Raw genomic sequence first — 22,599 nt, 5'->3', positions numbered from 1 at the left:
TACCTCAGAGCATTTTTATTTTATTTATTTATTTATTAGATTTTTATACCGCCCTTTTCCCGAAGGACTCAGGGCGGTGTACAGCCAAGGATAAAAACTCAATATATATACAATTTTTAAAACCAAAATTTAAAACAGAGCAAATTACAAAAAAGGCCGACATTAAAAATTTGAAAATTTAAAACCCTAAAACAATAAAAACCCAATTTAAAATTTAATAAAACTATTAAGCCAGTCCTGCTTGAATAAATAAGTGTGTTTTTAGCTCACGGCGAAAGGTCTTATCTTCATTTGATAAGGAATGATGTGAGAAGAGAAAGTCGAATCATCCACAGAGGGTGATATAGTATAATTCCTGAGCCAGCCATGAAGTTGAAGCAATCCTAAAACTTTCTGAAAGAAAACAGCTATAGAAAATGAGAATGTTTGAGAAGCAGAGCAACCTATTTATTATGAAGGGAAGAAAAGCTGTAGATGATAACAGGGATAACTATTCCATAATTTAAATTAATAACGATCCTGCTATTCAGGAAGACAATCATCTGGGCTTTTATGAATCAGAGTTTCAACATTCCTTCTCCTTCAACTCTCATCAGTTCAATAGCAGCTGAGATAACCTAGTTTCTGGTCAGGTAAAATACAACCCATAAATAAAGTTAAAATACTTCCATGAAGATATATTATCTAGCACTTTTTAAGCATAAATGGCAAAATGGGGTAAGGCATGTCCTTCCTCCTAAATCAGAGGTGGGGAACTATGGCCCTTTTATGACTTGTGATCATCAACTCCCAGAATTCCTGAGCCAGCCATGAAGTTGAAGCCCAAAAAGTCATAAAAGGGCCATAGTTCCCCACCCCTGTCCTAAATGAAAGCAGCAGACCATTATCATGTTGGCTAAAGAGAGAAGTACTCCAGAAACTAGTAAACAGATACTATATCACCCTCTGTGGATGATTCGACTTTCTCTTCTCACATCATTGCTTGCTTCCTTATCAAATGAAGATAACAAGGAATGTCGCTCATGTGATTAAAAAGCAAGTTATATCTCTGTATTACTTGTTAACAAGCATCTCTCACCCATTCAGGAGTTGGATTCCACTGCCCAACTGAGGATGTGCTGGACAGACGTCGTCGATCCCGTCTGGATTGTGAGGACTCCTAAGGACAGAATGCAAATAGTAATAGCACTTAGACTTATATACTGCTTCATAGTGCTTTAACAGCCTTCTCTGAGCAGTTTATAGAGTCAGCATATTGCCCCCAATAATTTGGGTCCTCATTTTACCGACCTCGGAAGGATGGAAGGCTGGTGAGTTTTGAACTGCCGAACGGCAGCTAGCAGTCAGCCGAAGTAGCCTGCAATGCTGCACTCTAACCACTGCGCCATGTCGGCTATTGCTAAATTGTTTTGTTTATCCAAGGGCTACAACTTCCCTCTGTTGTATACTGCTACACATAAAATCAAATATTATTTAGCAAGGATCTGCTTTTCAGCGTCCCAGTGCAAGGCTGAGAGAGGGGGACTGGCTTAAAGTCACCCAGCTGCCCTTCTGTGTCAAAAGAAAAACTCCCATTTCTAGTCCAGCACTTTAATCACCATGCCATGTGCTGGATATTGTGTGTGTGTATGTGTGTTTCACAAATATAGTCCTCAGGATGGCAACTGGGACCAGAATTGCCATTGATAAGCAATGCAATCGTAAATCATAAAGTGAAACTTTGCATGACAGCATTGCTTAGTTTTATAGCAGTTTTATAGCAGTTCCATCGTTAAGCAAGGACCATGCAGGTCCTTAAGGGAGGGTCTCATGTACCATGACTTCCAAATTGCCGTTTTCCCCATTGACTTTGTGGGAAGCTGGTAGGGATGTTGGAAATCACAATGAAGTGACTGTGCCTGACTATGACATTGTAATCACCAGCCAGTTGCAAAAGCACCCGGATTGCAATCATGTGACTGCAGAGACGCTGCAAAATCCAGTGCTCCAGGACTGGTCGTAAATCCTTCTTGTTCAGCACCATCACAGGTTTGAGCAATCACTGAACAAGCAGTCATAAGCCAAGGATCACCTACATACAGACATAGAAACACACATCCATACACATATTCTTATTATTCTTACTCATCCCTATGTTCATTAATTATCGGGAGGAAATATATATATCCCCAACAACAGCACCCGAGCAGGAGAAAGCTATAGTATCGTGATGGCGAACCTATGGCACACGTGCCAGAGGTGGCACACAGAGCCCTATCTGTGGGCACGCATGCCGTCACCAGCTGGTCTTGTTTCCATCACATGCATGTACATCGGCCAGCTAGCCTTTGCATGCGCTGGAGTGCCAGCCAACTGGTCTTCGGGTTTCTGGCGCTCCAGCACACACATGCACGCGGATGTATGCACACACGCATTCCAGTTTGGGCATTCAGTGCCAAAAAGGGTTGCCATCATTGCTATAGTATATTACCACAGCCAAGTGCTTCAAGCTGAGCAGAATCAGAATCCTTCAGAGATATAATTTATCTTCAGAGCTGATCTCTAAAACAAGCAAGACGCAGGATGCCCTGAGCTGTTAGCTTTGCTGTCTCTGGGATTTACTGTTGCATAAAACAATCAATCAAACATGCATTATTTACAATTACTGTAACTTTGTTGTCATAGGCTCAGAGATTGGTATCACTTCCAATAAATTCTCTTTAAAATAAATTCATAAAAATATTTGCTTTGGGCACAACTTGTACTGTCCTATTCCCCAATCATGAGAACCTATCCAATAGGTTAGGAGTTTATTGCAGGATAATTCGAATGAGCAATGAGTCAAATACATATATTCCCTAGATTGTTCCCATTGATAGGAGGGAGTGAACTGAGTTTAACCATTATGTCTAAAATTTCCTAAGTTTCCTGTAAGAAAATGCAGAGTTCAAATTGACATAAATAAAATGAGCCCCAACCTTCTATCAAATTATTTTCTGCACAGAGAATGTTTTCTCCAGTTTTTTGGGATCTACTGTCAAGAATAATGAAACCCTTGACTACCCATCTATGAAGCATCTAACAATATATTAAGATGCTACTCTGAATTGTTCAATCATTGCTGTGTTCTTCAACCACTTAGCTACCCAAGAACAATTTGCAAACTTACCATATTCCAAGTTTCAGTATCACTGGCCATGCCTGGTGGGCTTTCTTCTGCTGGAGACTGAGAGGACTCTGGCTCTAGGGAGCGCATGGTCCCATCCTCTGACACCTGAGATTTCTCTGTGAGTTTGTCAATGCCTGATTTTTGAGAGGCAACATTAAGAAAAAAATTGGGCAACACTTCGAGAGTTTAGCAACCTACTCCATCTTCTTAGTCAAGATCAGAACACAATTTTACCTACTGCAAGTTTCACTAGCACTTTGCTAGGAAACAAAAAAATAAATAAACCAAGTTGTTGGCAAAACAGATGATTTTTAACATTTTACAATAGTTTAAAATAATGCATTTTGCATTTTTATGACATGGCTACTGTTTATTTTTACTTGTTCTACACCAGGGGTGTCAAACTCATGTCATCACGGCAGCATCACGTGACGTATCGGGATTTTTTTTCCCTTCGCTAAACCGGGCATGGGTGTAGCCAGCGTGTGATGCATCTGGCCCCTGGGCCAGGAGTTTGACAGCCCTGTTGTAGGCATCCAAACAGCTTTTAAGAAAGGAGAATCCTAAATCAACAAAATAAAACTTAGATTATATAAAAGCAAAAGGCAGAAATAAATAATAAAGCCATACAGATCACAGAATAAAAATTCTTTACTATCAGAAACCTACAGTAGATCCAGGTCTTAAACCATCAAAGGCTTACCCCTGTCTATCTTCTGGACTAAATTAAAATCTTCCGTGAGCATCAGTGTCTCAAATACTCTGGACTGACCTGGGGTTGCTACTAGGCTGGCCTTTAGTGTTCCAGGTTCTGCAGGTGCAGCAGGTCGTGACCCTTCCATGGACATCCCCTCCTGAGAGTTGGTACGAGAGATGGGCTCAGGAGCTTTCTTTTTGCGTTGCAAAGCTTTCTGGATAGACTGCAAGTCAGTAGGCAGGTTGGCCAGCTGATGAAATACATTTCGCTTGCGAATAATGGCATATACCAAATTGGAATTACCTGGGAAATCACAACAACAGGAGGAGAAAAATAACACCTTTAACCTTCTGTAATTGGGAAACACAAACTGAAAAAGATCATGGGTAGGACTACACAAAAAAAACAAGTTATCAATGGTTTGCTGCAATTTAATGGCTGTCTGAATCTTTGCAGCTTAGATCTGACAGCCCTAATGGCGAGATGATGAGAAATTAACTATAGCTAGATCTCTATGCTCAGTTTCATGCTCAGGAAGTAGTAGAGGATTAGCATTGTTCTGTTCTTCCTACCTTAGCGCCTTTCTTCATGTTAGTCAAATTATAGCCTGAAATTTTTGAACAGTTGTTCCTTCAGATGGTGACCTCTACACCTTTTAGCTCATCACTAGATTACTGTACCACAAAAGAACAAACTGATGTTATCTATTACAAAACTGATAACTTATCTGTTGCAGATAACTCTGTCTGTTTCAGCAGTATATCAAGAAATGTTACTAAACATTATCCCAGCTGATGTTTCCCAGAAATCATTTAAAAACACAATGAAATAAAGTGATTGATTATGCTACATTGACCGGCATGTAAGATTTAGTATTTCAGGCATATTTGGCTTTCTAACTGGCTATCAAATAACCGAGAGTCTGTTTTATTCATGACCTCTCAGACTTCATTCCCAACTTATAAATGAAGTTTATAACACAGAAGCATATATTTGAAAAGATTTCACCAACAAGTGAAAAAATCAAAAGAGGGCTAAATTGCACTTTGTAGTTTAAAAATGCCATAAAGTAATGAGCGAGAAGTGTTGAGGGCAACAGTGGTTATCAGTAACAGGAACTTCCTGTTTTACTTTACTAACCAGAAATGGCAAATCTAAGAAAGAAAGAAGGGGTATTTGCACCATATTTGATGAAGAAGTTTCGTACTTTATACCTACATAAATATTTATTCTTGCATAGATTAAACTATCAGAGAGGAATTGCCTTTTTTTTTTTTTTACTGTTCAGCCACTCACCATCAAACTGGTACTGGATGATATTGTTGAAGACTTCCAGCAAAAAGAAGACAAGGTGATGGTTTTGGACCATGGAGAAAAGGAACCAAGTAGTTGAAAATGCTTCCAATAGATGCAGCAATTTGTTAGCTGCTACCATGGAAAGAGACTTCAAGTATGGAGATACTAGGAGACGGAAAAATTTAAAAAGAAAGAAAAAGTCATTTGGGGAGATCAAATATCCATTATAATTACATATTCGTATACAATCAGTTAAGATCCAAGTATTAAGATCCAAGTATTAAGATCCATATCAGTTAAGAGTAACATCCATATATTAACACTTGCTATGGGAAAGTGCTATGGGAAAGTGCTGGGAAATTAATTTTATAAAGGAAAACAGCAGTAGTGTAATATCCAAGTTCACTGAACTCTTGAACAGCTACATCATAATGGTAAAGAAAATGAACGCCATCTACTGAGAAGAAGCCAGTATTACAGCAACTCTTCAACCATTTTTAAAATGATGTCCGCTCTGAACGATGGTATCCCTCAAATAAAACCAAGAGAGGTTCAAAGCTACACATATATCTCCTATTTTTTTTCAACAGTTACCTCCAAAAGGAATCTTGGGTACTAAAATTAAATTTCTAGGCATGGTAAGGCCTGCATGCATAACTATACTGGTTTCAATTCTGAAGAAAAACCACACCGCACTATTCGCCCCCAAGTTTTTGAAAATAAAAATATATTTTAAATATATATTAAGGCTTTCCATTTTGGCTGTCATTGTAGAGTAGGCAAATTACCATTCACTATGATGGTAAGGAGGCAGTCAAACAGGGGCTGCAACCGCTGATGTCCACTAGTGATGATTTTATGAAAAACCTGCAGGGTAGAATAGAAAGTAAGAATGTAAACAAAAGATTGCAGAGTTGTTGTACTATTTTTATAAGCAGCTAGAGTCTCTGCTACGAGCAATGACGCGGCTAGCAAATTCCAGACTCACAATGATGAGAAGATCCGCATGTGTCCCTGTAAAGACAGGAATATCCATCGGTACTCGTACAGAATATGGCTTGTTGAGGCGGACACCAAAATTTCTTTCCCCGCTCAGCAGCAATAAGATGAAGACACCAATATGCATAAGACCAACTCGAGCTGTAAAAATATGGTGCCAAAATTAAATCTGTCAGTGGCTGGAAGGCAAGCCAGTCATTAACAATAGCAGATCAAAAATAAAATATAATGCTTACTAACATAAATACCTCACTCTAATTCGGTGAGGTATTCTTTAAAAAAAAGTATGGTTCAATGTCACCCATGCTGCTGTCCAGCAGACAGTTTCATCAAGAAGCTGTTGAATAGCTGTTGCTATTAAATTTTATGCAGAACTCCAAATGTAACCCATATGACTCAATATGTGGATATACATGTGGTTGTTTTTGGTCCCAACTCAGCTCTGGCCCTTCTCCAAAGGATCTCAAAAATCACTGATCTTAATCTATCCCACAAAATGACATGGAAATAGCTTGTGGTCTTATCTGAATTCATTCGTTTGATCTTTAAAGCCTATAAACAAACACATTTCTCTGCCATATTCTACCATTATTATCCAGTATGGCTGGTTACACAGCCAGCCCAATGTTAGACTAGGATTGGCATTTTTATCCACCTATCAAGTCCTTTATTACTATTAAGAGATACACACAGGTGTGGAAGCATGTGTGTGTATGTAGACTGTGTGTGTGTGTAGAGTGTGTGTAGAGAGAGTGTGTGTGTGGTGTTTGTAGAATGTGGGTGTGTAGTGTGTGTATGAGAGAGAGAGGGTGGGGGGGGACAACATTTTAATGCCAAAGAGCTACACTTTTGGATACTATGCTGTGAAGAAAGGGAACAGCATGATGCAAAATTAGTGAGTTGCAGTGTATCATAAACCAGACAGTTTCTTCAATTTCCTAGTGTTTCACAGTTAACCACAGTAACATTAGAGATTATATTTTATCCTATCTCTAAATTGTGGAAAAGATGAAATCTGTTGATGAAGCCAAGTTCTCAAGGTTACAAAAAAATGGAGCCACAGGATGTCCAATGCTACCCCACCATGCCTTTGGGATTATTATTTTTTTGTTTACATTTATACCCCGCCCTTCTCCGAAGACTCAGGGCGGCTTACAATGTATAAGGCAATAGTCTCATTCTATTTGTATTTTTTTTTTTTACAAAGTCAACTTATTGCCCCCCCAACAATCTGGGTCCTCATTTTACCTACCTTATAAAGGGTGGAAGGCTGAGTCAACCTTGGGCCGGGCTCGAACCTGCAGTAATTGCAGGCTCTGTGTTCTAATAACAGGCTTCTCTATTGCCTGAGCTATCCCGGCCCTATGCCGGATGACAAAGACTACAGACACCAGTTGGGAGCATTGGAATGGGGTCTTTGGTGTCACATACAATTTCACCGATATTAAGGCAGGAACGAAACAGGCTGTTTGCAATGTTGCCTTTTGCTATATAGATTAGAAATGCCAGATTTGTCATTTTGTAAATAAGCACCAGTCATCCAGGGACTTAGATCCAAATACAATTTATATTTCTGGAATCAGTCTCAAGACTGGGGAATCAGTTGGAAAGACTCCGAATCAACTTTTTCCAGCATAAATTCTGAGAATAGATAAAACCAAACTTACATTGATCTGCTCTAGCATCATTAAGAAAAAAGAGGATTGGCACCAGAATATCTAAAACATCACTGCTTTTCAGAACAAAGAAGAGAAATTTCTGAAAAAGAAAAACAACAATTAAGCACCAAGTTGGTGGAGGGTAGTTTTTGTGACACTCTATAAATGTCATGAAAACTACAGATTCAACAGGGCTGATATCTGAACATATAGGCAGAGATTGAGACTTATTAGGTATGCAGCATCAGCAATGGGTCAGTGACTCCAAACAACTACCACTACTGCATCATAACCCAATCTTTCAAACCATTTGTTTCTTTTCGAATCCAAAATTGTTACTGTTGACCAGCTCACCATTACTAAGATTCTCCCACGTGTTCATTTAACAGGCCCTGATCCTGCTCTCCTACCCCAATTCCTTAATAATGCCAGCAATATAAAGGCAGAACCTTGTTGAAATCACAGAGTTTCCAGAAGAGAACCAGGAGCTCTTGATGGAACTGGATCTTTTTAGTAGAATTTGGCAGGTACGTTTGGACCAGAGGGTTGGATAGCAGACGAGCCACTCCTTTCAAAACAAACTGGAAATCCTGACAACATAAAAAAACATAAATATGTTGCGATCTGGAAACCTAAGATTAAGCCAATCAAAATAAAAACAAATCTGATACATTACCTCTTCTCTGTGTATTCTGGACAGGTAATTGACAAACAGGTTGTCTGGTCCTGGAGGCTGCATTGAAAGAAACCAAGTAAATGTTTCTTAGATTCAACCTTGGGTTATGCATGTTGTCTCTGAATTCATTGGCAAATGACATTTTGACTAAATCAGTTAAACAATCCTGATACTATGAAAGTATTAAACTACAACTGATACCTGTGATCTCAGATATCGGTGAACTATAATTCCTAGGAGCCTCAATCAGGATGATCAATGGCAAGGTACTGGGAGTTATAATTCAGCAACATCTGGAGAGCCTTCGCTATGCTAAGCACTAGAATATAATGGTTGCTCATCATTTTATGAAATGAATAAAAATAGGCTAATATTTCCTAGTTTAAAAAAATGTACAGCGCAGAATAGATTAATTAGTTAATTTTCATCAGAAAGCAAACGTCTAAAGTGCTCAGGTCTCTGTTGATTCATGGGTATTATGAATACCTCTCCAGTATGTAGTACAATGAGGAAAGACAAGAAAACGTAAATATTTATGCTAGTAATGCAGTGAATGAAAAGGTCTGAATTAATAAATCTGCTCATGCAAAAAGAATTCAAATTAGTTTGGTATTCAGAAGGCAAATGTACATCTTTAAACACTTAAGAGACAATATTTCAGATCCATCACATTGCTTTAAGATGCAAGTATTCTTCGACTTAAAACAGTTCATTTAGTGGACCATTCAAAGTTACAACAGTACTGAAAAAAGTGACTTATGACCATTTTTCACACTTCCAACCGTTGTAGTGTTCCTAAGGTCAAAGGATCAAATTTTGGACACTTGACAACTGGTTTATATTTATCATCGTTGCAGTTTCCTGGGGTTATGCAAAAGGGGTTGTGTGGCCATCTTTTGCAACCTTCTGACAAGCAAAGTCAATGGGGAAGCCAGATTCATTTAACAGCTCTGCCACTATCTTAACAATAGCAGTGATTCATGTAACTACTGCTGCAAGAAAGGTCGTAAAATGGAGCAAAATTCATTTAAATGTCTCACTTAACCACATTCATTTTGGGCTCAGTTGTGGTCATAAATCAAAGACTACCTGTAGTTGATACATGCTTGCTTAAAACAAAACCAGAAAGGTGGGTAAAATCCATTTTCATGTTTGAGCCCAAACATTTTCAGGCCAATTATCTGGATTCCTGGGTACCATGGAAGGCTACCATTTGAGAGAAGAAATTAGCGCCATCTTTCCAAGGTTGCTTATGTACTAAAAGCTTCCATTCAAAGCTGCTTTAAGAAAGCCGGTTGAAGTTTTATATGCATACAGTATCTGCCGGTCCTCCACATTATAAACACAGCTAAATCTGGGAGCAACTCACATCGGTATCATCCATGACTGTTCCAGTGGTAGTGCCATCTACTGTGGGACTGGAGCTGGTAGAAGTGTCATAGTCCAATGTGACAATAAGGACTTGAGCCGCCTGCTCCACCAGCGGTTCACGATAGTCCGAGAAGAGCAAATGGTTATAGGGAATCCCGTAACCCACTGGATCATAAGCACAAACGATATTCAAGAGGGAAGTAAAAAGCGGAAGGGCGTGCCTGGAAGAGGATCCAACATGCTCAAAAAAGCGCATCAGAAACTTGAAGTGTTAAAAGCAACAAAGAATAAGCTTTTGACTTATTAGCAGTGATTAAATAGTGTTTTTATTCCTCAGAAACATTCATTAGTGAAAAGAAAAATGCATTTGAGGTCATTATTCTTAGTTATTTTAATAAATGAAATAATATGCTATATGAATGACAATATAGATTAAAACGCCCTATTTTGCTCTCCAGTATGGCTGAGTGGCTGCGAAAGAATGTCACCTATTTAAACAATAACCCAACTCTTTCTAAAAATTTCTTCAATTTATAATAAAAAGAATCCATTCATATTGCACAATTTGCTAATTATTGCAAACTGCATATTTTAAAGTGCCTCCTGTCTTAAAGACAAATGTTTAGTATACTACTAGCGTGAGCTGGGAGCAGCAAAATCTGGGGTTGCTCAATTTGGCTATTTGGCTCAAACGTTGATTGGCTCCAATTAGGCAAACATAGCCCTAAAGACATATGTACTGAAGTAATAAGGAAAAAGAAATAATTGAAGGCATAAGGCGGTGAGAAATGGAGTATCTATCATATACACCAGGGATGGCAAACCTTTTCGTCACTGAGTGTCAAAAAGGTCGCGCAGAAACATTGTGCGCGCTAGTCAGGGCCACGCTCTGGAAAAGCCGAACTTCCGGGTTCTAGTGCTCATGCGTGCCTATCAGCTGGCCAGCGTGCATGTGCACATCAATTTTCGGCAGTGCGACTCGTGTGAAGGAATCGTGCTCCGGAGAAGCCAAACTTTCGGATTGTGGCACATATGCACACTGACAATCAGCTGGCCGGCGCACATGCGCACACTGGTTTTCGGCACTGCCACGCACACGAAGGAGAGCTGATTGTCATGCGTGCATGCATACCAGAAACCCAGAAGACAAACAGGCAAAGCCACGCGTGCAGGGCAACATGGTTTCGTGTGCCACTTTGGGCACGCGTGCCATAGGTTTGCCCCCATGGATATATATGCAATCCTTTTAATAAAAGAAGGCTTAGATCAAACAGAAGTGTTTCAAAGCATCCGTCACATGCAATTTGCTATTTCTCACCTGTTCTCTGTAGAACAGAAGAACTGGACCCAGGGATTAGTGTTGCTGCTATCGGAGGAGGGAGGCAAGTACATGACCTCTGAGAAACAAGTCAGCAGAAGTTTCAATAGCTCTGTCCTGAAAAATGCATGAATAGCAAGTCTTGGTCAGAGAGAGAATGCATTATTATTCGCAGAGATTTTGCCACGGTTTTATTCTTTATTTTGTAGGAGTAAGTTTGTTAAACTGTTTTAAAACAATTGTGCTAAAACTAGAATGAGGCTTTCCTACAGCAGGATATCTTAAAGAAATAGTGTACAATTCAAGTCCTTTAAGCCAGGGGTCTCCAACCTTGGCAACTTTAAGACTTGTGGATTTCAACTCCCAGAATTCCTCAGCCAGCAAAGCTGGCTGAGGAATTCTAGGAGTTGAAATCCACAAGTCTTAAAGTTGCCAAGGTTGGAGACCCCTGCTTTAAGCCATCAGGAGCCACAAAGACATTTCCTTATTCACTGCAAGCAAGTTTACTACAATATTGAATAAAGGAGAGAGACTGGCCAAGCAGGGGAGGAGGAGGGAGTCAAAATCTGGAATTCCTATGTGAGCATAAGAGGGTGAAGACTGACCACCTCCTTGAATGCCATTGAACCTTATCTAGTCTTATCCAGGTGCAAACCATCAGTCTGAGAAGATTCCTGTGTACAGGCTTGATCAATAAAACAACTAATTGAAGTCTTCACCTGTGGGTTTAGTTGTTCGGACCTCACAGTCAGTTTATTTCAACTGGATATTCTGCTTAGAGAATATCAGAGTTTATGTACAGTGGTTACAGAAATGAAGTAACAATGAAGTAACAACTAACAATGAAGTAAAAGATAACGAACTGTGCAGTCTTTTATAAGGCATTTGTAATAGTACTGGCAATTTCTGCACTGTAATAAAGTAAGAGTGTCCTGGTTTTCATATTCTATGATGGTCATCCAGAAGATGAACTTGAAGTCTAGTGATTAAGGCACCAGGCTAAATAGCAAGAGACCATGAGTTCTAGTTTCACCTTAGGCATGAAAGCTGGCTGGGTGACCTTGAGCCAATCATTGTCTCTCATAGCCTGATCTGTCATTTGCTGATGTCCTCACCTATTTAAATCATGGCTAAAATTGGGTGACGGTGAATGAGCAAATCCAACACCAGCCTCCCAGATGTATTCACAACTATCAATTGCATGGATATCTTCAGCCGTGTCCTGGAAAAGAAAAAGAAGTTAGTACATCAAATAGTGCCAAACTTTCCCGGTAAAAGTATGAATAGGACTATGAAGATTTATACAAAATCTCTCAATTCTTTTGCAGATGGAAAAAACAATGACCAGTGGCATAGAATTAGAGGAGACTTCTAGCATTACTAATGCAAATCCTGTGAGATGGCCATTTTTTTTTTGTAAAACATTTTGAATAATAAAAAAAAAAAGAAGTTTACAGGATTGTGTGAATGAGGCGTACTGGTTGCACATTAAAAGTCTCATACGCAGTGGTGAGTTCGCACCACTTCAGGAGAACCAGTTGTTAACTTTCTAAGTAGTTTGGTGAACTGTTTGTTGAAAGAAATCATTATGGCAGAGAACCAGTTGTTAAATTATTTGAATCCCACCACTGCTCATACGGAGAACTCAGAGAATCATATTATATCACAGTAAATGTCAAAAATCCAAAATGACAGAGTGAGGATGGCTCCACTAATAGCAGAGTCGTGGAATGAATAGCCAGGAAATAGACCAGCTCTTTGTAACTCCTCTCCAAATGAGGAGAAAACTTGAGATTGCCCACAAGTGCTCCAAACAGTTGCTCCTTGTGCAGAGATCACAAGGCAGGTGTCTTCAGCAGGTTTAGGACATTTAGAGATAAGGGAATAGTTATCTTTTTGGTCAAACTACAACCAAAGCCTTCAAAAGTGTATTGGGTTCATGTACTTTCTTTCCAATCACTTTCAGAAATTGCTTGCTATTTATTGATTTATTAAATTTATGCTTTCAATCTCACAAAAAGTGACTCTGGGCAGCCTACAACAATTAAATAAAACAATAAGCATATTAAAAACAGTTAAATGAAAATAGTTCAACTAACATCCACCTAGATTATTGTTTCATGCTTCTGATGAGGACAACTTTGGCCTGCAAAACTAAGCTACTATAAGTTTCCATAGGTCTTTTCAATATTTCTGGCTAATCTCAATGAAAGCTGACATATTCAGGAAGGTCCTATCATCAAATGCAGCCCAAATATAAAGGTGGGGGTTGCTGTTTCAGAATTAGTCATACTGTGGCCTAGAGATATACGAGTCATTATTTTGCAGAGTTCAGTTTTACAGGTTTGCTAGAGGTCTGCTATACAAGAGTTTTCAATATTTGTGCACAGAAATCTTACAAGTAAACTTCCCACAAAGACCAAGAATACAAGTACTGAACCCACAATCTTCTTGGATCCATAGACAATAATAGCTATATTTTAAAAAATCTTCCTTAGCATAGCATTCATGTTAAGGCAGGGCAATGCAATGCAATGCAAGGAAGATATTATTGCATTGCAGTAATATCTCTTCTTTCTAAAATCCCCTCAAGATCAGTGACAAAATTCAGAGTAAATCAGAATTTTGAATAGTTCTGATTTGTTGTTATTAAGCAATATGCTGTTCCACATATTTACTGGTTTTTCTGTTATCAAATAGTGATTTCACTCATGATTTGGTTATAGTGTTACATGCAAACCAGAATCTGACGCTTGTTCCTGCTGTAACAAGCAAGAAGGTCTACAAATCAATTCTTGATTAAAAATCCTAGGTGGCTGGAGAAGCAACATGAACATAATTTCAGTATGTTTCGCAAAAAATATGAGCAATGGTCCCCAATTGGTATAGCAACCTCAGTTGAGAGATAAGTCATCAGGACTCCGGAATTCTCTCAGTCAACCATGCCCTGATCATCTCCTATGTGGACTACTGTGAAATGCTCTACATGGGGTTACCCTTAAAAGGTATCTGCAGAATGCAGCAGCATAGACAGTCTGGGGCACTTCTAGTGGCACATATATAAGACCTCTGCTGCGTACGCTGCATTGGGTGTTGGTTTGCTTCGAGGGCCAATTCAAGATGTTGAAGATCATCTTTAAAATCCTTCATGGCATGGGACCAAGTTACCTGACGAACAGCCTCATCCCAATTATATCAGTTTTTCCTACCTGGTCAGACAGGAAGGGCAAGTTTCAAACCCTGACAGCTAAAGAATTTCAACTAGCAGGGACCAGGAAGAGGCCCTTCTCTACCACTGCCCCTGTCCTATGGAACATCCTGCCCTGAGGCGAGGGTGGCTCCCATCTTTCTGGACTTGTGGAAAAGGGTTAAAAACTGGCTCTGTCAATTGTCAAGGGGATCCAAGATCGGAATGCAGCATTGGGATAACTGGTGATTTGAAATAATTCCTTCATATTTTTTTTAAACTGTCTTTTTGGATCTGTTTTTTACCCCAAACAATCTGGGTCCTCATTTTACCAACTTTGGAAGGATGGAAGACTGAGTCAACCTTGAGCCGGTGAGATTCTAACTGCCAAATTGCTGGCAGAAATAGCCTGCAATGCTGCATTCTAACCATATACTGCATTTTAACCACTGCACCACCACAGTCCATAATGAGATGGGGAGTATATAAATTTGATGAATAAATAATTAAAATGGCATTAAATGAATCATATATGTCAGAATTCTCCATTCCTCCATTTTCCATATTAGCTGATCTCCATCTTTGACGAAGTTTGATAGCTCAGGGCAGTCACTATTTTGCTTACTGAAAATTCCACCTGAATCCAGACAGCTCAGTAACTGCACTGGACTGTATACAAAAAACTATTATATCAATAAATGTTTCCTACCGACAATTGACTTTGGCCATCTTAAAAATTGAGACTGTCATTTTAGTTCCTAAACAACCAAAGTTTGACTTACCACATTGTTTTTTCGATGGCTCTGGACAGTGAATTCTGGACAGAAAAGCAGATCTGCAATGGCTAGAAGCAGTGACTCAGCCAGTGGCCTAGCATTTTCATCATCTTCATCTCCCTATAAATCAGCAATAAGTTACAATATTTACAATATTTCTGACCCTATATCATTGCAGACCACAATGGGGGGAGGGGGGAGGTAGAGAAATCTGGGTGATAATTCTTCATTCATTAAGTCAATATTGATACTGATAATTTATGACATACAGGTAATCTTCAACTTAGGACCACAATGAAGCCCAAAATTTGTTGTTAAGTGAGAATTTGTTAAGTGAGTTTTGTCCCATTTTATGACCCTTTCTTGCCACAGTTGTTAAGTGAATCACTGCAGTTGTTAAGCGAATCACGGCAGTGGATAAGTTAGTAACCCAGTTGTTAAGTGAATCCGGCTTCTGCACCGACTTTGTCAGAAGATGTCAAAAAGTGATCGCATGACTCTGGGGCACAGCAACAGTCATAAATATGAGCCAGTTGCCAAGCATCTAAATTTTGATCATGGCAAAGGTCATAACTGTGAAAAATGGTCATAAGTCACATTTTTCACTGCCATTGTAACTGCAGGGTCACTAGACAAACTGTTATAAGTCAAGGACTACCTGTATTATATAACACATGGAAATATGGCATTTACATGAGCCAGAAATTTCATTTACACTATAGGTACTGTATGATTTATCCCTATATGCGCTACCCCAGGCAAAATTCAAGCAGACTGAACTACCATGACTACAAACTACTGAAGTCTGATACTTGCAACTACAATTTAGATGGGCTTCAATTCATTACCTTTCGTATGAACAGAATTTCAGCAAAGCACATAACTTCATTTGCTGTGGTGCAGCCCGTGACCAATATACAATAGAAGTAGAGATTACTTATAGAAGAGATGCTCTCGTCTTGCTGAGACCAAAATATCTTCCTGCAAAGCACCCTGAGTACTTCAAGGCTTTCAAATCAAGCTCTGTCTTTTTGTCTCAATGCTGACGCTTCACTCCACATTTACAAGAGTTTCCAAGGGAACCAGAGATCCTCGTCAGCAGGGCTCTAGCTCATTTCCCCCCCCACCTCCATACTCATTCCGGATCTCATATTCCTGCCCCCACCCCATGCTGAAAAAAAATGACAGGCTCTTATCTGCGACAGCCAGGCTGTATCAGCTTATGAATGACATAGACACAAAGCCTTTCACTCACAGCAAGCAGACTGGATTATAATAATAACCTGTATTGATCTGACATTATCTAGTGCCACATCAGAACATCTAATAAAAGTGTTTCAAATGCAGTAAACAGTCGCAAGACATTAAAAAAAATCAACTGCAGATACTTTCATTTAGCTTTGAAATTACAGAAGGAAAAAGGAGCCTTAGAATCTTAAAGGTTAAAAGCATGAATCAGTTTACTAAAGAGATCATTTTATGACTCCATCAAACCCATAATAATGAGGATATTTAAAACAAAGCCATACCACGCAGAAAAAAGCTGTACAGCACTGATAAATTACTGATTACAATTCTACCTGAGATTCTCCAGCTCAGTCAAATGAACAGAAAACACTACAATAATTGTATACTTTTAACTTTTGCTGAGCTCAATAGAACTAGCTCAGAAGTATTGTATTTATAGAATTTACTGAGTGAAGATTAATCTGTTATTTTACAAATAAGGAGTTGTCACAGAGAGGAGAAGGTCAACCTATTTGTCCAGAGCACCTGAAGGCCAGACAAGGAATAATGGATGGAAACTGAACAAGGAGAAATTCAACCTAGAAATAAGAAGAAATTTTCTGACAGTGAGAGCAATCAACCAATGGAACAGCTTGCCTTCGGAAGTTGTGGGTGCTTCATCACTGGAGGCTTTCAGGAACAGATTGGACTGCCATCTATCAGAAATTATGTGGGGTGTCCTGCTTGAGCAGGAGGTTGGACTAGATGATCTACAAGATCCCTTCCAACTCTCTTATTCTATTCTAAATATCAAGCATTTTCATGCATTTCCAGAATTATAATATCTAGTAAAATAATAAAGATGCCTTCGAGTTGAACTTAGCATAGTAATTGGATCTTCTATGCCAGAGGATACAATAGCATTATGGAAATGTTTTACCACTGTCATTTTCAGAGTTGGAGCTGGGGGTCATATTTCTGGTCTACAGTTCTGGGATTCCCAAGCTACCCCCTCTCTATGTACTAACCAGGGTTGATCCTGCTTAGCTTCTGAGATCAGCAAGGACAGCTGTAGGTTGCCACCTGCTAGATTAATTATTTAAAATGTTTTACAAAGCAACACACTTAAATCAGCTGCATAGGTCTGAGTGATTCCAAGGTAGAATAGGATGCAGGAAAAATCCAGTGAGCTGGCAACCAATGCAGGTACATAAGTCATAGCTGCAGTCAGGACAAATTGCAAGTGAATAAGAAACAACATTCTGTTCTATTTTCATATTAATTAATGATTGTTTGCTTTTTTAAAAAAAACCCTGTCCCCTCACATTTTCTGTTTCAGTACAGAATTATGAGGATTAAGATAGGACCTTGTGTTACATCTCATAAGGGGAATTTGACCAGAATGGCTGATTTGATCAAACTGTTTCAAAATTAAGAAAAAAATCTAATTGAGAAATCATATTACAAGTATAAATGGCTGTGTGGTATATGCATATCAGCACATATTGAAAGTGTCTGAATGATTATATTTGAACCATGATTTGAATTCTGGTCACATTCTTTGACAGGAAATGGGAGAAACATGGAACTAGGAGAAAAAAATTATTCATACAGGTGTTTCCACATGATAGCAAAACATTTTTAGTATTACTATAGAACTAAAGATGCTCAATTCTAATCACACACTTCTTAATTACTGCCAGGAGCATTCAAAAGAGTAACTACCATGTTTCCCCGAAAATAAGACTCTGCCTTATATTTTTGAACCCCGAAATAAGCGCTTGGCCTTATTTTTGGGGTGGTCTTATTATTTTGGGGTGCGTGGAGCAAGATGGGACTCCTCTTGCCATCTTACCTGATTTCCATCTCTGCATTTAAATATTTGGGGGGGCTTATTTTCGGGGGGGCTTATTTTCAGGGGGGAGGCTTATTTTAGCATATGTGCTCAAAAGGCCAATTGGGCTTATTATCAGGGGATGTTTTATTTTCAGGGAAACAGAGTATGAACGTTTTTATTTATTTAGTAACCAAATGATCCAAAGATGGGTAAAAAAATGGATTAAAACATCTTTGAAAAACAATTACTTCATTACTGGTGGGGAAGGGAGTGAAACAAGAATCTGGATTCAGGCTTTCTATATCAGACTAGAGCAGTTTTTGGAAGAGTCCTCAGGCATATTCTTTTAGAGTTATAACAGTTCCTGATGCTTCAATAAAAATACTTTCTATGTGAATGTACATACCTTGTGCATGTACTTTGTTCACAAAACTCTACACAGGCATCAATATCAGTTCTCACACTATTAACATAAGATATGTGGATTTTAAGGATAGGACTCAGGATAGAAGGCAAACAGAGAAGATACAGTAGGGATACATAGCCACCACACAAAAATAATGCCTCCATATTAGAAAAGCCAATAATGGGATACATGTGAAGCCTGTGCTGCAACTATAACAAAAGTTATTAAAATTCATGTACGGTAAAAAAGCTCTTTCAATTGCTGTACCGGGAACAACAATGAAAAGCAATGGTTTAGAATGAATATATTTTGGACATTCAGGAATAAATATAAAAGCATGCAGTGAAACATACACAAAAGGTTAGTACATATACACAGTGTTGGAACTGCCCATATTTTGTGGAACTACAAAATATCCCAGTTCCAGAAATAGGCAGAATCATGATAGAACAAAAATCTTACTGTTCAGTAAATGAACATATGATAGGAATACTTTTACATACTGTGAAAATATTTTTTTCAACTCACAGTGTGTGTAAATAAACTGAACCACTAGAATTGTTGACTCTTTGATTCTTTGGTCCTCTCTATATATGACTTAGAAAATATTAAAAGTATTTACTATTTGCCACTGTTACTGAAAATAAAACAACTCCTGAATAACTCCTAAATAATTAAATGTTTGGTCACATATATATTTACACTGTTTTTCTACTGGAAAACCCGAGTTTGTTCATTTCATTTTCTTCCCTCTTAGTCCTGTTTGAAAAGTTAATTTTAAAATAGTCCAGGCTTCATTTGGATTTTGGTTGCTTTTTGCTACTGTTTTGCTACTGTTCAAAACTTTCTCTTGAAATTCCCACAGGTGGAAATTCAATTTTAATTATTAATAATTAATAATTATTAATAATGATTCCCCTATTTTTTTGAACCCTGAAAAAAGCACTTGGCTTTATTGCTATGCGCTCAAAAGCCCGATTAGGCTTATTATCAAGGGATATTTTTTTTCGGGGGAAACAGGCTAGTACTATAAAAATCATGTGATAAAAACAGACTGCTCCTTTATCAACCTTCCATTCATGAGTCTCAGTCCATCTCCCAGGCAAGAATGTTGCAGCATTTTTCTAAAAGACAGAAATCTAAAAGGATCAGAGCAAGACAAATTACACAAGGCAAATATGCCCAAACCTGATAAGAGTTCCTTCACTGTGAATAAACATAATCCAGCAGGTAAGATATTTAGATTCCCATTAACGCCCTTTGATTAACGAACAGCACTGGCTTCTGCATCTTTCTCCATTCTCCAGAAAAGGAATAATGCAATTTAATAAATACATACCCCTCCTCGTCCCGCCCCTGGAACAGTTGACCAGAAGAAACCTCTCCAATCGGGATCTTCAAATATATACGGTAGGATGCGGGTCAAGAGACGGCTGCAATTCAGGACAATCTGCTTTTCTTTCTCAGAGTGACAGCCACTCTCTGCACCCTGCACTAGTTTTTCTACGGCCTGGAGTGAATTAGAATAAAGCAAAGGACATGAATTATTGGTATGCGGGTAACAATTTTTGCCCAGTGCCTCAGATTTCTGAATTACGAACTAAAAACTTAATACCACAACGAATAGGCAATAGTTTTATATTGTTGCTAATGCCTTTTGGACATACGCTGGAAATCTATCGTAAAAAGACAATCCCTCAGAATGTGACAGCTTGATTCATGGAGATTGCATATATGCTGCATATAATGCTTGAGTGAGAGAGAGAATTCTAAGATTTAAGCTATGACATCAAAACCTCATTTTCTAGCCTGTTCTAGGAAAATTACTGTGAAGATTCTTTAAAGAGTTGAATCGCTGTAACAGAGGAGCTCTTGCGACTTTGTAGATGAAACACATTGGTCCACATATAAATTTAAATGTGGGAGAAAGACGCAAAGTGGAGCTTTTAGAAATTGGAGGCAATCATGTCAGCATAGATACCTGTTTAGGGATATGTGAATGAGATGCTTTTAATGTCAGTGCTTTTCAGAAAACAGGGCAATATCTTTCCCCCACAATTATTTTAAAGTAATTTGTTCTCTAAGAAATACTGAACCAGAGACAGTTGTGGAGGATCAAATTGATAGGACCACTGCCATGGTCCCTGCTGTTGCCACCACCGTGGGCTGGACACGGACAGCCAAAGGGCTGTATGTGGCCTATGGGCCATAGAAGGCCCAGGTCTGCTATGGCTGAATTGCAACAGGAAAAAAATATGCTCAATCTTACCTTGTAACACAAAGTAGCCAAATTTGAAGGAGATTCTTCCCTCACAGCTCTGATTTCTGCAGCTGGAACTAGAGCAAAGACATCTTGAACTGAAGTAGCTGTGTCTGCCCAGAACTGGTCCCAGAAGGCATCGTCTGTGGCCTCTACGGGCTGAAAAACAAATAAAAATCGATTTGGGAACACAAAAGCTATAAAATATTCATTTTGATATTCATTTATGATCAATATTCATACTACTTAATATTTGATCTGATAAGTATGTCAAGATACCTCAAGATAACTTCTGCTGATCTCTACTAAAATATAAGGCTGAAAAATATTACATACTATACTGTAGCATGAAAGCAATTCAACATTTCCGACAGAATAAACATGAATGCATCATTAATACGCCGAAGAAGACGCCTGGAGAGCACCTGGAGGTCCAGTCGCTCCGAAGCTGATCGGACACTAGTTAGGTCCTATTCTAGGACCTACCTAGTGGCAATGAGGGAAGCGAGGCGCCCACGCCCACCCTCATTGCGCCGGCAGATAACCGCCCGGCCGCCCTGTTTGGGTGACCCGCCTCCTACATCAGGAGGTGCGGATGACCCTTGCAGGGACGAGCCGAGGAGTTTAGTGGTTATCTATACGATAAAATCGCCAGCTGAGGGACGGTCTGGACCGAATTTGGGATGATCCAAGCGAGGGAGAGGAGGCACGCCTTGTTGAGTCATTTGGGATGAGTTTGACCCTGTGGCACCCGAGGACGTCGACAGGTTGTTGGGGAGGCTGCACGGCACGACATGTTTACTGGACCCGTGTCCTCCCTGGCTGGTACTGGCCACACAGGCGGTGACACGAGGCTGGCTCCAGAGGATTATCAATGCTTCTTTATTGGAAGGGTTTTCCTGCCGCCTTGAAAGAGGCGGTGGTGAGACCCTCCTTAAGAAGCCTCCTGGACCCAGCTATTTTGGGTAATTATCGCCCAGTTCCAACCTGCGCTTTGTTGCGAAGGTTGTAGAGAGTGCCGTGGCGCGACAGCTACCCCAATACCTGGATGAAGATGTCTATCTAGAGCCGTTCCAGTCCGGCTTCCGACCCGGATACAGCACGGAGACAGCTTTGGTCGCATTGGTGGATGATCTCTGGAGGGCCAGGGACAGGGTTATTCCTCTGCCCTGGTCCTATTAGACCTCTCGGCGTTGATACCATCGACCATGGTATCCTGCTGCGCCCGGCTGGGGGATTGGGAGTGGGAGGCACCGTATATCGGTGGTTCTCCTCCTATCTCTCCGACCGGCAGACGGTGTTGACGGGGGCAGAGGTGGGCCGCGAGGCCTCACTTGTGGGGTCCCACAGGGTCGGTCTCTCGCCCCCTGTTCAACATCTACCTTGTAACACAAAGTAGCCAAATTTGAAGGAGATTCTTCCCTCACAGCTCTGATTTCTGCAGCTGGAACTAGAGCAAAGACATCTTGAACTGAAGTAGCTGTGTCTGCCCAGAACTGGTCCCAGAAGGCATCGTCTGTGGCCTCTACGGGCTGAAAAACAAATAAAAATCGATTTGGGAACACAAAAGCTATAAAATATTCATTTTGATATTCATTTATGATCAATATTCATACTACTTAATATTTGATCTGATAAGTATGTCAAGATACCTCAAGATAACTTCTGCTGATCTCTACTAAAATATAAGGCTGAAAAATATTACATACTATACTGTAGCATGAAAGCAATTCAATATTTCCG

The 22,599-nt window shown here is 39.5% G+C and overlaps 1 protein-coding gene across 2 annotated transcripts in view; it reads right to left on the bottom strand.

Annotated features, from left to right (window-relative positions):
• Positions 1–22,599, bottom strand: part of HID1 (HID1 domain containing) — a 62,828-nt gene that overhangs the window by 18,231 nt on the left and 21,998 nt on the right. Inside the window, exons 2-16 of one of the 2 annotated variants that reach the window (XM_058169523.1) lie at positions 22,239–22,388; positions 19,936–20,106; positions 15,133–15,246; positions 12,279–12,385; positions 11,164–11,280; positions 9,844–10,066; positions 8,475–8,531; positions 8,248–8,388; positions 7,808–7,898; positions 6,130–6,281; positions 5,930–6,008; positions 5,142–5,306; positions 3,921–4,148; positions 3,149–3,282; positions 1,079–1,159 (exon numbers count right to left, since the gene is read on the bottom strand). In XM_058169523.1, the coding sequence (XP_058025506.1) occupies positions 1,079–1,159; positions 3,149–3,282; positions 3,921–4,148; positions 5,142–5,306; positions 5,930–6,008; positions 6,130–6,281; positions 7,808–7,898; positions 8,248–8,388; positions 8,475–8,531; positions 9,844–10,066; positions 11,164–11,280; positions 12,279–12,385; positions 15,133–15,246; positions 19,936–20,106; positions 22,239–22,388 (2,010 nt within the window). Of the gene's footprint in view, positions 1–1,078; positions 1,160–3,148; positions 3,283–3,920; positions 4,149–5,141; positions 5,307–5,929; positions 6,009–6,129; positions 6,282–7,807; positions 7,899–8,247; positions 8,389–8,474; positions 8,532–9,843; positions 10,067–11,163; positions 11,281–12,278; positions 12,386–15,132; positions 15,247–15,974; positions 16,023–19,935; positions 20,107–22,238; positions 22,389–22,599 lie in introns of those variants that run through there. The other variant, XM_058169522.1, reaches the window with a different exon arrangement.

Source organism: Ahaetulla prasina, chromosome 2 (assembly GCF_028640845.1).
Source record: "Ahaetulla prasina isolate Xishuangbanna chromosome 2, ASM2864084v1, whole genome shotgun sequence".
NCBI classification, from domain to species: domain Eukaryota; kingdom Metazoa; phylum Chordata; class Lepidosauria; order Squamata; family Colubridae; genus Ahaetulla; species Ahaetulla prasina.
This window is presented reverse-complemented; position numbering and strand designations above follow the sequence as displayed.